General features: G+C 44.1%; 1 protein-coding gene across 9 annotated transcripts in view; it reads right to left on the reverse strand.

The window, feature by feature from the left end:
• Window positions 1-16841, reverse strand: part of RBFOX2 (RNA binding fox-1 homolog 2) — a 251899-nt gene that overhangs the window by 102874 nt on the left and 132184 nt on the right. Inside the window, exon 1 of one of the 9 annotated variants that reach the window (XM_039486777.1) lies at window positions 13478-13626. The exons of 7 other annotated variants lie outside the window; for them this stretch is intronic. In XM_039486777.1, coding sequence (XP_039342711.1) covers window positions 13478-13522 — 45 coding nt within the window. In that variant the 5' untranslated portion in view covers window positions 13523-13626. Of the gene's footprint in view, window positions 1-3241; window positions 3481-13477; window positions 13627-16841 lie in introns of those variants that run through there. One more of the 9 variants, XM_039486788.1, reaches the window with a different exon arrangement.

Genomic DNA, 16841 nt, shown 5'->3' on the forward strand with positions numbered 1-16841 from the left:
GTGATTCATTACAAAGGAATACACTCCAGAATTGCCTGCTGCCACATGGGCTTGCTGAACTCCTTAAAGGGACAGCCGCCTCTTTTCTCTTTTCCCAGATGTTCAACACCTTCCCCCTCTCTCAGCCCTGATGGGAAACAGATTCTAAGGAAAATGCCAGCACGGCACAGGGCTGTCCAAGAAAGGGAGGGCTTTGTGTTTCACAGAAACTAGCAATCTTACCATGCACTGCAGAGAGAAAAGCCCTTTAACATATAATCTTTTCCTCTCCACCCAAGACTTTCCCTTTCATCTGCAATTAGCACATGACATACTGGGCCTGGTTTATACTCATTTTCACTGATTTAGGATTAAGGGAATCAGGGCACATTCTGCTAATGAACTGGAGCTCAAATTCTCATTAGCAATCTTGATTTCCTATTTTAAAAGCATATCAGAATCTCCTGTTTCTACCCATCACTATTTCTAGCCCCGATCTCCTGCCATTTTTATCTTTTTAAATGGCCCCTCATGCATCTAATCTCGCACTTCCAGGGAGATTGTTCCCTAAAATATAGCAAACCAGACTACCTTGTTTTGAGATGTTCCAAAAAGCAGGTGTGCCACAGATTTTGTGTATAGTGCTGTCATATTCACACACACTAACTGCTATAAGCTTAACACAGATCACTTGCTTTTCATACATAAAGGTTCAAAGTCCCACTGGAATAAACAGGGCTTTCACTCACAAGCTTTGAACAGGGTCACTGCAATACACAGAACCAGAGACTCAACAAGGATGCTATTCTGTATGCCACGTTATTCTAGACCATATAACACCCCAAACCTGCAGCAAAGTAACATATAGGGCCAGACTATAAGCAACCCATGCAGTCTCCCTAAAAGACGGCAGTACTTAATGGATGAACTTATCTCACTGTGTTCCTACATTTGAGTAAATCGATACCAGTCAGTCGTTCAGAGACCCTCAGAGAAAGATGAAGCCTGAGCTTTCAGACCCTTCTGGTTATTTTAATTTGGATTTCTCTCATATCAGAATATAAACATGCAACTTACACCCAGCAAATGTATCCCTGAAATTACACACACTTAAGACATTGTAATTCAAGGTCAACCAAGACTAGTAATTAATGGGTTTGACGTCTTCTCCCACACGCCTGTGAATTAATGGTTCTTTGGGAAAGGCAATAGTCCAGACTTCCCTCACCTGGTTTATTAGAGTGTCCCCAGAACCCGTTGATAGGTTTATAATTTTTCTGTTTAATGTTTTACTACAAGAATCCCATACTTCCAAGCTTCTGCATGTCTCTATGCCTACATTCCGTCTCAGGTTTTCTGGCCATATGCACACACTTACTGTGCACACTTGTAATTGGGGGCAAAGGCGCACACATGCACAACTGCACATATACACACACCATATAGACAGACTATGTGCACCATAACTACACACAATAAGGACACATCACATACACGGTAACCCCTCTCCCCACACATACAACCACACACACACACATGGAGGAACACAGGCTATGTACATACAACTGTACAATAACTGCACATTCTACAGGCACACTACAGCTACACACAACTGGACTCTGACTGTTAAGACACTGTTTTAGGACCATTCAGTAACTAAACAGAGGCAGAAAGTCTCAGGAGAGCACTAAAAGCCCTCTGCTAACAGAAAGCCCTGGTCTGGATGAAAGGGCGCACTGATGGAGATGACGACTATGACAGTGAAAGCAGAAGAGGGGGCTGGGGACAGGGAGCCCTGGAAAATGCCTTAGAGTAGACAGAGACCTTCCTATCTTTTAGCCATTGACAATCAATGTAAGGCAAGAGAGAATGAAGTGGTCAAAACTGGTATCACCACTTCTTGTGGCTGTCTCATACTAAGCCAAATATTTATGAAATGTCCCCTTGCGGTGCGACAGGCACAGTCTCAGCAATGTTCATTACAAACGTGTATCCAGTTAGAGCTAAGGGGAGTTAAGAATGGATGTGTATATATGAAATTGGAACGTTTTCCAAATAATGCAGAGCTCCAAAGAAGAACAGCACTCACCAACCCCAGATCTGATGAAAAGTTCCCTCTGCTAGACCTCTCCTCCACTCCCCACTCCCCTTGGGAATATCCCCAAAGGTTTCTGGCTCTGCACGGCACTGCAGGGCATTATATAATGTCTAACAGTAAAGGATTTCAGCTCCTGCGATGCCACTTCCTTCCTCCTCCTCCTCCTCCTCCTCTCCTTACCCTCTCCCTACAGTGGCAACTTGGCGATTCCATGCCCAAAAAATCCTAAAACAAGTAGCAGCCTTAAAAGGTGGGCACTGTCCGTTTAAATCTCCTCACAGGGTGGGAGAAAGGTGATGGTTCCAGACCCTGGGTAAGTTCCCTCACAAATGTCAGTTGCCCTCAACACGAGCACTTTCTCCTTCCTAAACTGTAATCAGTCCCATTCCCATTTCCACATCCCTTAAAGAAGGGTCCATCGCTTGGAGGGTAACCAGCAGAGCCACCTGAGGAGATGGTGGGACAGGGATGTTTACCTTTCTGCTTGTCAGAAACAAGCCATTAAAATGCAGATTTAGCCTTGCTTGAAAAAAGATATACATATGCCCCCCATGCATTCTGCTCTCTAGAGGGCACTAAAAAGCTAAATTAGTCGTCAAAGACAAGGGGCTTCAAATCCCCTGCCCAGTAAATACGCAGAGGACCCCCATCTGCTGGGGCCTGTGCTGCCAACAGAGCCAAAACATGAATCGCTCTCCACAAGACGCCCCAGCCATTGAGTGAAGGAGTTAAATTCCAGCTCCCAAGCCAAAATAGGAGAGGTGAAAGGGAGTGAGGTCCAACCCCCTAGTAACCTACTCATGCAAATTCTTCTGTGAACCTGGAAAGCGAAGCCCCTGGTTTCATGGCAGTTCTGTGAGAATCCCTCAGTACCTCTGCAGTCCCTCTCCCTCCCTCTCAACATCAAGACAAAGAGGTAGACAAATCCCCACAGGGTCTTTCCTGAGCTGCAGCTGCACAGCACAGGAAACAGGAATCTGCTATGGAGCAGGGGTGGAGGGGTAGCTACACACACACACACGCACACCATGCAGATCAATCGTCCTGCGGCTCAGAACACTAAACGCTGCTTTTTCCAGCAGGCGAGAGCTCTGCAAGAAGCCTCTCAATTCCCCGCTATTCAGAGTTGCAGGGGGAGACAGCAGCAGGGAACACAAACCTTACCTGAGTTACCATTTTCTTTTTCTCCATAAACCAAACCGGAGTAAGAGACAAGCGGGAGGAAAAAAACCCTTCGAGACGGATGTGGTAGATGCTCCTTGGCTCTTTGCTTTTCACCCTGCCCTCGTGTGGCTCTTAGGAGCTTGTGGGGTTTTCCCTTTCGCCCGTTTTCCTCCCTTTCTTCTCTAGTGTTTCTTCCTTTCTTTTCTCTTCCTCTCTGGCTGCCTCTCCCTCTCCCCCCCAGCTCCCTCCCATATCTCAGCCAGATGGCTGATGGAAGCCCCACCCCCGAATGCCTAAGGTAATTAATCAGAGCAGGGTCCCGCCTCCTCCTCCATCCCCGCCTGGCCTGCTGACATATCCAATTCAGAGACACAGAGAGGCCTTTTGGAGGCTGCGTCTCTGGAAGCCCGTGTGCGCGCTCTGTGTGTGGGGCTGGGGGAAAAGGGATGTGTGTGTATATGGGCATGTGTGCGCTCAGCTTTTGGGTGTGTGCCCATGTAGGCAAGCAGCGATACACCAGGAGGGTAGGCTAGTCACTGAAACAGAACCAACCTGAGACCTGCCCAGGGTGATTTTCCCCTCCAGTACAATTTCTCTCAAAGGGAAGGGCCCACAGCCCTGAAGGTTACAAATAACGTTGCAGCTGGCAATATGAAATATTTAATTACAGTCAGGCACATGCCTACAACGTTGTCTCATATTTCTAATGTGCCTAGATGTTGGTATTTAAGTGATAAGGATTCCCCACAATTACCAAGGCACAACTGCCAATACACACACTTCCTGAGTTGTGTCCCCTGTAGGGCCTGCAGAATCCCCATAAACAAATAGGGCAGAGGTGGCATTGAAAACTATCTGATCCTTAAATAATGGGCACATTTGGAAGATGAGAGAAAAATCTAGCAGGATGGAAACAAAAAGCATTATATAGAATAAAACAAATCTTCTTTTCCAATATGACAAAATGTGACCCATGAAAGTGAAACTAAAATATTGTATATGTCCACTTGTACCCATGGTTTCAAACAACTCCATGTTAGGCCAGGGAACTACCACTTCTATTTCACCAAGCCAACCTGCGTCCTGGATCAAACACAGCCTGGCAATGGGAGATCACACCTGAAAAGCTTTTACCTGACCATCCAGTACTTTTACACAGACCTCTCATCACAGAAGTTAAAGTGACTGGATTAGAGATTACACATGAAACTGGATGTTTTGCCAAAGAAAAAGTCTGCATTAATAATATTTCTTTCATACTATGGAGATCACTGAATTCTTTCCCAGCTCCTCCATCTATCTTAGGTGTTTATTTGGCCCCCTTAGCCACAGTAGCCGAGTGCCCCACAATTTTTAACATATTTGTTTTTCCAACACCCCATGTGAGATACCATAATCCTCATTTTACAAAAAAAGAACAGAGGCAGAGAGCAATTGATTTGCCCAAGGTCACACAGGGAGTCTGCAACAAGTCGAGAATTGAACCTAGGCCTCCCAAATCCCAGATTAGTGTCAACCACTGAACCATCCTTCCTTATCATCTTTCACATCTCCTCAAGAATAAAACCAACAGGGCACCAAATCCCTTCCAAGCCACCATAGGCACCGACTCTGTGGGTGTTCCGGGGCTGGAGCATCCACTTGGAAAAAATGGTGGGTGCTGAGTACCCACCAGCAGCCTCCCCATCAGCTCCCTTCAACCCCCCCACAGCGCCTCCCACCCGCAGGTGGGCCCCGCGGATCAGCACCTCCACCCTTCCTCCCCCTAGAGTGACCAGATGTCCTGATTTTATAGGAACAGTCCCAATTTTGGGGTCTTTTTCTTATATAGGCTCCTATTACCCCCGACCCCCATTCCGATTTTTCACATTTGCTGTCTGGTCACCCTACCTCCTACCCGCTGCAAACAGCTGTTTCGCGGCGTGCAGGGAGGCTGGGAGGGAGGGGGGAGGAGCAAGGACGCGGCATGCTTCGGGAAGGGGACGGAGCAGGAAGATGTGGCATGGGGGTGGGGCCTGGGGCAGAGCCAGGGGTTGAGTACCCCCCTGGCACTTTGGAAAGTTGGCGCTTGTGAAAGCCACTCCTTCAAACAAAATAGCTTATACTCAAGGCCCCATGCACTCTGTGATACAATGGGAGCAAATTCCACTGAAATTCCACTGAAACAACCTCTAAATCCTGCAGCAATATTTGTTAATTCTTTCATCCCCATCCACTCACCTTCATGCTAACACACACAATTACGGCTTATGGTTGGAAAATAGTTTTTTCTTTATCCTCCCACACTCTCAGGTGCATAGGGCATCCACCAGTTTCCACCATTTATTTTGGTCTTCTGCTGGTCTGTTTGGACTTCTGAGTGTCATGCTGATGTATTTGGCCTCTCTCTCTATTGTTCTGCAGGTTTCTTTAGATCACATTTTTTCTCCTTCCAGGCGGCATCCAAATCATCACTTGATGTGGAAGTCATGTCAGCGGCATCCATAAAGCATGTCCTAAATATGTCTGTCTATCATCATCTTATTACCATGTTTGATGCTTTAGGTTGGTTTGCTCTACTTAGAATTTCTGACGTTGCAAGAACCTCTTTCCATTGTACTCTGAAGATCTTCTGCAGGCATTTACTTAGAATTAGTTGATCTTCTCTCTGTTGTAGCTTTCAATGACTCTGCTCCATATGGAGAACAGACATGAAGCCAGTATTAAAAATTTGTATCGGCGCCCATTATGCTACTTTTCCAAATTTTTTCAAGTTTATGAAAGTTGTTTGCTGCTTTTGAGATTTGTTGATATATAACTTTGTGTCACCATCATTGTACATCTCACTCCATAGATAAGTCAGTCATTTTACCTCTTCTAGTGTCTCTCCTGATGGTTGCTTTTGGGACACTAATAGCTATTATATATATTGTGTGTACACACACACAGTCTTCCCACTGATAAACAAACCAACCTGTTCTGCCAAAAGCTGGGTCTTCTCTTCCATTAAGCAATGTGTTGAACTAAGCAGGACAGTATCATCAGCAACATGAGGTAATCCAATTGTGCTTTATCACTTGTCTATAAAATTCTTCATTTGCCTTCTGTTGTTACGTTCCTCATGACATAGTCAATGACCAGTGCGAACAACAGCATTAACAAAATACACCCTTGCTTTATTCCAGGTGTCACTGCAAACCATTGGCTAATGTTACCATCTCTAACTGTACATTCAGCACCATCATATAGATAACCAATTATTCTAATTACTTTTGCTGGTGTTCCATAATATGCCATAATTCTCCAGACACTGTTTCTGTGTACACTGTCAAAGGCATTCTGGAAATCTATAAAACTGATCTTAAGAGGTGCTTGCTGATCCACACTTGGTTTTATAACATGCATGAAAACAATATGGTCTGTACATGATCTCAATGGTCTAAAATCTGATTGTTCCTCTGTAAATTGGAGATCTATTTGTTTCTTGATACACTGAAGGATGATATTGCATATGATTTTTCTCAGGCATTGAAAGTAATGTGATTCCTCTCCATATGTTGCCATTAGGTAGGTCACCCTTCTATGACAATTTTACTCTAAGGCCTCTCTTCCCCTGCGTTGGGTTCTTTTCTTCACTCCATACTCTAGCCAAAAACACAAGCCTGGATGATTGTTTCATCACTTGCTTTGAACATCTCTCTTCCACTATTGTTGTCTGTCTTCTCCAGCTGCTTTCCCAGTTTTTAATGTACTGATGACTTTTCTAATGTCTTCCATTTTAATATCGCCTAAATCAATATCAAGCTCTAGTAGTAAGTCTATCACATATTTCTAGTAGTTCACTTGGTCTTGGTCTATTTTAAACAACCTGAAAATAGTGTGACTATCTTTTCCTTTGCTGTTCTTCTGTACTAAGAGTCTACCTATTTGCATCTTTCATAGGGCCTCCGGTATTGCTAAATATTCCTGTTAGCTGTTTGATTGTCTTATACAAGGTAATATGGCCACCTCTTTGGCTAGTATCTTCAGCCTCTCAATAATTTCTATCAATACATGCCCTGTATCCCTCCTGGCTCTCCTTTCTGTGTCTCATCTAGAATTCTATATTCTTTCTATTTTACTCCTGGGGGAATTCTGCAATAAAAAATTTAAAAATTCTATGCACAATATTTTAAAATTCTGCAAAATTCTGCATATTTTGTCAAAATAACACAATATAATCACACAAGTTTCAATTATTTTTGGTCATTTATTTCAAAATACCTGTCAGCAAATACGTCTGTAACAATACAGACAGCAAAAAAAGATTCAGGAAATGTTTATTGACAAATATATTCCTTACTAGACATATTAATACAGAACTCTGAGTAATAATTCATTTAAACTACAATACAGAACCATATTTCCCACGCCCCTCAGAAGCAGTGCAAAGGGGGAGTCAGGGGTAATGGAGGAGCTGAGGGAGAGGGAAGTAAATTGCTGGGAAGGAGCCTGGGTGTGAACTTGGAGGGCTGTTGGGTATGGGTGGGAAAAGTATGGAACAGGATTTTATTTTTTATTATTTGGGGGGGAAGGAGCTTCCCCCATGCAGACCCTGGCTGACCCCTAGCCTCTCCCATTCAGTCAGGCCCATCTGCCTCTGTCCCTATGTATTCCTGCACCCCATGTGTCCTTGCGCCCCCTGTTCACGTGTCCCTCCACCTCCACTCAGACACCCAATTCCCCCCATCCCCATGTGTCTCTGTGCCCCATCTCAGCCACTCTCCTGTTCCCATGTGTCTCTGTGCCCCCACTTAGACACCCCATCCCTATGTAGCTCTGCATCCCCTCCCCCATCACCATGTGGCCCTGCATCTCCCTCCCCTCTGTGGCCCTGTGCCTCCACTCCCATTCAGCCCCTGCCCCAGTCTGTCCTCTCCCACTAGCCCTAATGAGCCCCTGTCTGACCACCATCCCCAGCACCCCACGCTGACTGCCTCCCCATAGCCCCTGTCTCCCCACCTGGCCTAACAGGTGCTGCAAAAAAGGCAGGCACTCTCTCTTCCCTAGCTGGCTGGGAGCTGCTGCTTTGTTCTATCGCCACAGCACCCTCTGGTGGGCAAAAGATGGAACTACAGCAACATTTCAGCAGAAGCTTTTTTCTGCACAAAAAATTAAAAATATGCTCAGCTCATTAATTATGCAGACACACAGTAGTGCAGAATTCCCCCAGGATCACTATTTGTTTGTCTCCTCACATATCTTAGCTTGCATGTATTTTTGCTTTGTATTTCTTTTCTTTTCCACTGCTGCCCAAGTAGCATTGCTAATCCATTCTTCCCCTTTGGATTTCATTGTTACTAGAGCTATCTTTGCACTTTCTAGATAGCACAAACTGAAGTTTTCCCACAGAGTATCTATAACTTTGTTTTCATCAGTTGATTCCATTAGAACACTGAACCTGTTCTTCAGCTCAAGCTGAAAAGCACTTGTTGTGTTTGAATTTTTTAACTGTGCACTGTTGATGTATGGTCTCCTTTTAACCTTCTTCATCCTCTAAACTCATCTTCAGTTTAGCAATATAAAGCAAGTACATTGACCAAAGAGCTGCAAAACCTTCCTAAAATGCAGAAATGATCTATCTGGTTCTTTGTAGTACCATCTGGGGAGTTCCATGAGGAAATATTGTTCTACCTACCACTAGTTATTCACATTTCTATTAATCGTTCACCATTTTGGTTCATGTCCAAACCCCTGCTGCACTTGCCCATAACTTTATTCAACTCATCACTGTTGCTTCCAGCCTTTGCAGAAAAATCACCCATAGTCACTACCATACCAGGTTTATCATGGGAAACCCTTATTGGAGTAAATTTCATCTATCATTATTTTTGAAGGGTTTTTGTTGTTGTCACTGTTATTTCCTATATGTGGCCTGGCTTCATTCCCCTGGCCTTAGCTCACACAATGTCCAGGAGACCAAATTCAGAACCTTCAAGTTTACCAGTGAAAGCAGGCATGGGGGGAACAACATCTGTAAACTGGCCTGTCTCCTTGGCTTTCTAGGGCTTTGGCTACACTTGCACTTCAAAGCGCTGCCGCGGCAGCGCTTTGAAGCGCTAAGTGTAGTCAAAGCGCCAGCGCTGGGAGAGAGCTCTCCCAGCGCTGTCCGTACTCCACCTCCCTGTGGGGAATAACGGACAGCGCTGGGAGCCGCGCTCCCAGCGCTGGGGCTTTGACCACACTGGCGCTTTGCAGCGCCGCAATTTGCAGCGCTGGAGAGGGTGTGTTTTCACACCCTGCTGCAGCGCTGCAAATTTGCAAGTGTAGCCAAGGCCTAGGTGTCTGCTGCTGCACTGTTCTTCAAGCTACCTAGCTCACCAGCCTACACTACTTCTGGGTGCTCTGGCTTCCCCACCATTACTGCTTGCTTGAGTGGAACAGTGCCTGAAGCATGTACTGTAATCCAATTACCTCCCTCTCAGAAATAAAGTTGGAGCACAAGAGGCAGCTGTTGGCAGGCACATCCCGGCAGGGCAGGGAGGCAGAAAACAAAATGTCAAGTGGGCAGTTGCAGGGAAATGGTGAATTCTTGGAAAAGAGCCAAATTCCATGGCTGAGGAACTCTTGAGTCCCAGGGTCTTGACTGAGGTGAATAGGGCAGTTCACGCCTCTCAAAGCTATTGTTTCAGGATGTCTGCAGACTCAAGCATACGACATTACACTGGTTTATACTTCATTTGGATTTCCAAAGTTCTCTCTGCAACTCTAAAGGCTAGAAACAGACTTTCTTTAAAAGAAAGCACAGATTGTGGAGCACAATTTTGGCAGTTATCTATAACCAGACAATCTTAACTAAAATTAGAAACTCAGCCTCAGAATTTAACATTTCAGTATAACAAACATTCCCCAAGTTCTCTGCCTCAGGCAGAAGCTTGAGAGAAGAGATTGGCTTAAAAAATGTTAACATAGGCACTTCAGCTGATTTAAAATATCGTGAAGGAACAGAGAGAGTAAGGCGATTTCTTGGTTAACCAGGCCTCAAAACACACAGGGATTTAAGGGTCAGTATCAACACTCTGAATTGAGCCTAGAAGTGAATAAGAAGCCAGTGCAGTCTGTGTAGCACTGATATAATATGCTACCTATGGCCACATCTGCTAAATAAGCGAAAAGGCATATTCAGCACAAGCTACAGTTTCAAAGTGCTTCTGAACAGTCATCCCATGTAGCATATTGCAATCTGGAGGTCACAAAAACATGGATAACTCAGCCGGAGCCATGTCTGAGAGAAACTGTTACATTCAACATGCTAGAAATAAAGATACTTCCAAGAAACACCGCCACTGCAAATTCTACAAAGGGAATGGGGGCCAGACACCACTGACAGGAATAGAAACAAATCCAAATCGACCTCCTACAAATATTAAGAGCACTTGGTTTTCTGTGTACAGCCCTGGGTGTATCACAATTCACCATACATCTGTCCAGAATACTACCTAGGAAACCTAGAAAACAAACCCTGCCCCACTAAGTATAGTCAGCCTCCCAAACCCAATAGCCAGCTTGACTCGTGCATTTACTCTACTGTAACTCATAAGTCCATGATAGCTTGTAGTACAGTACAATAGATAAATCACAAGTATTGAACAAGTGAGGTGATGGTCATTATTACAGTCAACTCAAAGACAAAGGTTCATGTGGTGGAGCCATTAATACAAAGGGGTGGCAGCCCCAATCACTGGGGCAGTGTCATGCTTTTGATCCATTTAGATTTTCGCCTTACAAATTTCTAGAGATGTTCACAAACAAAATCAACCTCTGAAAACAAAGCAACTGCTCATAACCCTGTTGTTCAAGTGCACTGCATCCTGTCACTTCCTTGGTACCATCGCTTTACACATGTGCCAGAACAAGGGGCACGCCCATAGTGGTGCCCAACTGCTGCCTTTACCTCTTACTCAAATGAACACTTCACAAGCTAGAAACTTTAATTCCCCTGTTTGGTATACATCACCATCTCTGCTCCTCCCTGACTGAAGAGGAATGCCGCACAAGGGCCAATGCGCTCTCTGGTGTGGCATGAAAGGAAGGTTCTCTTTAGGGGTTTTGACCAATATAAACAAAAACAACATGTCAAATAAGAATCTAGTATAGAATTTTGAAAGCTTTGAGAAAGCCGTGGAGGTCAGGATCAGGCACATTAACTTAGTCATTTCTCCACTGTGCTCTGCTGGAACCAGCAAGGGAGAACTTTCTGTAAGATGAACAAGATCCATGGGATAAGTGGGTTTCGTCCATTCACTTTGGTGACCAGGGTTCAAATACTGCTTTGTGGTCAAATAAAGTAAGATTGGTGGGCCTCCACCTAGCTTCTCATTTGTGCACACAACAGAACTACAACACAATTTAGCATAATTGGCAATCAGTCTCTACTTAGGAAAAACCCCAGGTTGAAACTACTGGGGATGCTGCTAGATGTGATAGAGGTGCACAAGCAGAGCTGTGTGGGAAGCTTACATAGCACTTCCCTCCCCTACACCCAGCTCTGTATTATCAGGTCCTCATTTCCTAGTCACCAAATTTATTAAAAATTTAAAAACCAAAACAAATCATATCTGGATACTGGTACTTATAAGTTCTCATGATCTTGTGTCCATCTTGCTGCGAGTACGGGTAGGCATGTATGCACACGGAACTTCATTTTGGTGTTGAATAAACAGCATTCTAAAATAACCAAGGGGAAATTTAACCTGTCTGTCTCCATAGTGGTTAAACAGACATGCTTTGTTGTCCTACAGGGCCCTGCATCACACCCGGGCATTTCTGCCCATCCTTAAATTCCTTTATAACCTCAATGCACTTGACGACTTCCATCAGCCCATGTCATTCAATTCCAAGGGAAAGAGAGGGTGGGAGGGGAACGATTCGACTGCAGGTGACAAAGGTGAAGTCAGGCATTGAAATTACACTATATGGACATGAACAAATAAAGCAAGGGCTAACCTTTGGTTTGGATAACTCGTTTGCAGTTAAATTAGCCACCATGGTTGAAAGGCTAATATACCATAGATAGCAGATAGAATCAACTGCTGCTCTCCATTCACTCCCCATTTCTTTACTTCAAGTGCTCCCAGGGTTAGTTTTAATTTTTCTTTGCTATCCCTGTAACTCCCCCTTGGTGGAGTGGAAAGAGAGCACGCACTTCGATTTTAACATCCCATTACGTACATTTCTGTGCTGGCTCAAACTGAGATGGAACAAACCTGCCAGCTGGACCAGAGCCAGATAAAAAGTTTCAAGTGCAAAGAACCACATTTATCAGGGACAAATCTTAACAACCAAGAGAGACACTTCTGGTGGTGGATTCTTTTCACGTAGCGTAGTAAGAACCCCAATGCAAAATAACCTAACAAAAACATTGACTATTCAGTGGCCATCTGGGCACTCTCAGGGCACAGAATCTTCACCCAATGTTTCCTTATTTTGTTTGTTTGTTAAATTTTGTGGACGAATTTTAAGCTTGCGAAATTGAAGGGCTGCTGGAGCTGGCTAGATAGGCATGGTGCAGAGTATACCATTCTCCACATAGCTGTGCCAAAAGCACCTCAGTTCTGACCTGCTGCTTCAGAGCTCTTCAGGCACACCACAGGTCTGAGTAGCAGTACTCATTGATATTCTGGGCCCCGGCTCTCCCCTAAACACAGGACATCAAGCCTGTTTTAAAGTGGACAAATGTCCACTAAGCACTAGCCTGAAACCATCAAGTTATCTCACCTGCAGACTGTAACCCAGATCTTCAGAAGTGAAAGGCGAATGCTCCACAAAGCCTAACAAAATCTAGTCAGTTACAAGTGAGGGGCGGGAGAAACAGCTCCCTCCGCTGCTTGCCATCTCTGAAATGGACTGCCCCCAGATGATGCAATGAGTCACCCAATAAGAAAGACTCAGTTCATGGAGCATGAAGGTTTTATCAATTCAAAACCATTTCCCATCCTCCTTGGAAAAAAAAATCCAGGAAACTGCATCTGGAACAAATGAATCTCCAGCGTTTAATGCTAAACCCCTCGACAGGACCCCCAAGCAGTAAAGCTCACAGTTCATGCTACAGCAAAGCTCAGTGCAGAGCCCCTGGAAAGCTGAGGCCCAACTGGCATCACGTGGAGGAGCAGAGCTTAGAAGCCTATCACCCTTCCATAAAACACGCACTTAAGCAGATCTCAGGAATAAATGGAAAAGATGATGAAGCTATTCACTTGCAATTGTTCCTTTGCTTACCTGGACAACTGGGTATTGATAATCCATACAATACACACCATACATAGCCAAAGATTCTCCAATTAAAGACCAGCTAGACAGAGAACTGGAAGCTCCAAATCTGCGTCTCCGTCTTGCAGTCTTATGCAAAGGATTCTGGCAGCACTGTGCAATGCTTGGCTCAGGACTCTGGGTCTACTCAGGTTGATACTGGCTCAGCTGAAAATGAAAAGGAGCTGCCTGATTCAGTTCAGATCAGCCCCCCTTCTCCCCTCTCCAGTGGTATCCAGCACTGCAGAGCCAAAGTGCACAGGGGCAGAGAGGAGGCTACTAAATTAGGATTCCTGAACTGAAAACTGAATCCTCAGCTGACAACTCTCCTGCAACTCAAGAGGGGAACATGGGCACTTTGCAGCAACAGACAGAGATGGGAGGAAGCAAGCAGCATTTAGCAAAGGGCATATGTTCTGGACTTTGGGTGCGTCAGAAGGAAAACTCCCAATCCAGGACAGGGAAAAGCATATGGGACTGTTTCTCCCCCTATTCCGAGATCCTTCTTAGTGTCCTAGGCAGGGACAGGTGCTGGGATTAGCATAGCAAAACTCTTTGGTGATGCAGAAGGGGGGAGAAGAGAGAAGCCACATTGATATCTGCAGTTAAGGGATCTCTTTCATGGCAGAATACATGCTTGTATCATTTAACACCTCTCTCTCTGCATTAACCCAGGCGGAGACAGCTGCCGGAACCAGCACTGGGTGGGGTGTGTGCGAAGGGAATGGGGCCCCAGCTCTGGGGCAATATGAATCCACTGAGAGACCTTGAAACATGCCGGATGCATGCTCTCAGCTGTTCCAATCAAACTTGGGAGGATTAACTCTGGCTGTCAGCAAAGGGGATAGTGAGGGGTGGGGAAGCCGGCTAGGTCTGGAAACCCAGTTGCTCTTCCCGTTTTAGGAAACTCCCTTGTACTTTTCCAAATGCACACACATTCCTACAAAAGGATACTGGATGTGTAACTGACATGGACAGATGCAAAGTTAATCTGACAAAGGCCAGCAGGTTCAGAAGTTCCTTTTAGAGCCCTGAATGCCATATGTGTTATCTGTAACCTGAGAACTGACCAGTGATTTAGAAGACAGAACATGGCCTGAAGGGGGGGGCGGGGAGGGAGGAGAGAAGGGGACACCTCCAGCAACAAAACACATGAAATTTCACTGAGATCTACTCCAAAATAAATCATCTCAATTTCAGACATGAACCCAATGGTTCAAACATTTGGTTAAGACTTAGAAAATAGTGAACAATTCCAAACTGCTCTTTGACTCCATGAACCCTCAGAGTAGTAATGGTATCCCTCACCTTGGAGTTTCAAAAACCGAGACAAAGCTGTGGTGATCAAAAGCAGGGTCTACCTCAATTCCCACTACTGTTTTAACTGGCTATGGATTTTTTTCTACACTTCTGATCTTGAACTCTTATGAAGCATTGCTGTGCACTGTTAAATAACTGCTATGTCCTACCTCTGAGGTGGCTGCATTTCCGTGACTGGTGAAATGATTTCTGCATGATAGTATTCACAGTAGTGACCACTATAGTTAAGGATTAGAATGCATCTCTTTATCTCCATCCAACCCGGTGTTTCAAGTATCTTAATTTACCCCCAAAAAACTCAATTCAATAGATGAAGCTATAAACTTTGTATCTAGCATATCAATAACCCTTCTTGCAAAGCAGAAATCAAGCTAAGTTTGAAGGAAATTGACTTCTTATTTTTAAAAATTTATAAAGGTTTAAAATACCTGATTTATACAGCACAATTTATGTGCATGGTGCTTTATAAATGGGATACTTTGAACATATCTATGCAGAGAAACATTTTTCATTCAGTATTTAAGTGCACCTTAATCTGAAAGTGCCATAGAACGATGGGTGCCCTCACACATTTGACAAGTGCTTCAGCTTTAAAGCACAGGGGATTTATTTACACTACACTTTTTTGTCAAGTTTCCCGCTGTTGCTACCACAAGTGCAGCTCTACTGGTGGTGGTGATAGGGCTGACAGCTTCTGCAGCTGCTGGCATTTTAAGCCTCATGTTGCCTAAACCACACACAGCCCTTCTACACAACACAGTGCTTAAAATATTGGCAGTCACTGGTGCCTCTTCTACATTTGTGCTCCCACTGCTGCTACCACCAATGGAACTGAACTAGTGGTAGCAATGGTGGGGCATTTTTTTTAAACTAAAAAAAGGCCTCGGCTACACTACATTTAAGAATTTCACCAACAGCATAACTTTAAAGTATTTTAGTGCTGAAGGGATACCATCAACATTATCATTGTTTATATTCCATTAGCCTATAGAGGCCCCATCGTGCTAGGCATCATACAGAGTAAGAGACCATCCTTGCCCCCAGAAGCTTACAACATGGGTCAGGAAAAGGAACAGAACCCACAATAAAATAAAATCCATGTTTAAAATGAGTTAAAAGCAGTTTCAGGTATTATACCTGCCCCCGAGTACCCCACTCCACAAATTCTGGTGGTTATATGATCACATTTTCCTACTTTTAAAAAATGTTTCCATCCCCATAATTGCTGTGTGAAAAGACCTACATAAATAACAGAGAAACCAATTGGTTATACAGGGGGAAACAATGAAACTTACTATCCATAATATGCTGTGAAATGGACAAAGAAAACAAAAATGGAAAACAGAGGAAAATTTTTTCCTCTAATCTTCAGTATTACTTGAACTATAGTAGGTAAATAACTCCAGACAGAAGCGCAATGTTTTAAAGTTGATTTTTTTTATGCACTTAGGCTTGCTAGCATTAATTCACTTAGGTGGCACTTCAGAAAAGTACAGCTAAATTACAAATCTGTTTTCAGACCACTGCACCAAGCCACTATTCTCATGCACAAAAACATAAAAATATGCACCATTTATTGACTACATGGACTCCCATTCTAGAAAATGCTGTTATTATAGGGCTATTCATCATGGCTGGCTTCTTATTGTAGAGTTGCTTGTGAGCATTGGGCCAATGGCACAGACCTTTACTGGGGGAGATGGCGGAAGGAGTTTGTTAAATGTTGTGCCTCCTAATATCAAAAGTTACACTTCGCACTTTGAGAAGAGACAGAGGCCTCAACTACATTACCATGTGAGACACTAGGAAATGGTTTTAAAACAAGAAAGAGAAAGAAGAAAAGAAAGAAAGAAAATTTTAAATATTCAGCTGACATGATTCATGACACTAGTATGGGTAAGGCAACTTTTAAAAAAGTCTGGCCTTGATCCTGCAAACTCTTTCTATGTGAGTAGGATGATGAGTACTTCCTACGGGTTACTCACATGTGTGTAAGTGCTTTCAGGACTGCAGA

The sequence above is a fragment of the Mauremys reevesii genome, linkage group 1 (genome assembly GCF_016161935.1).
Source record: "Mauremys reevesii isolate NIE-2019 linkage group 1, ASM1616193v1, whole genome shotgun sequence".
Classification (NCBI taxonomy): domain Eukaryota; kingdom Metazoa; phylum Chordata; order Testudines; family Geoemydidae; genus Mauremys; species Mauremys reevesii.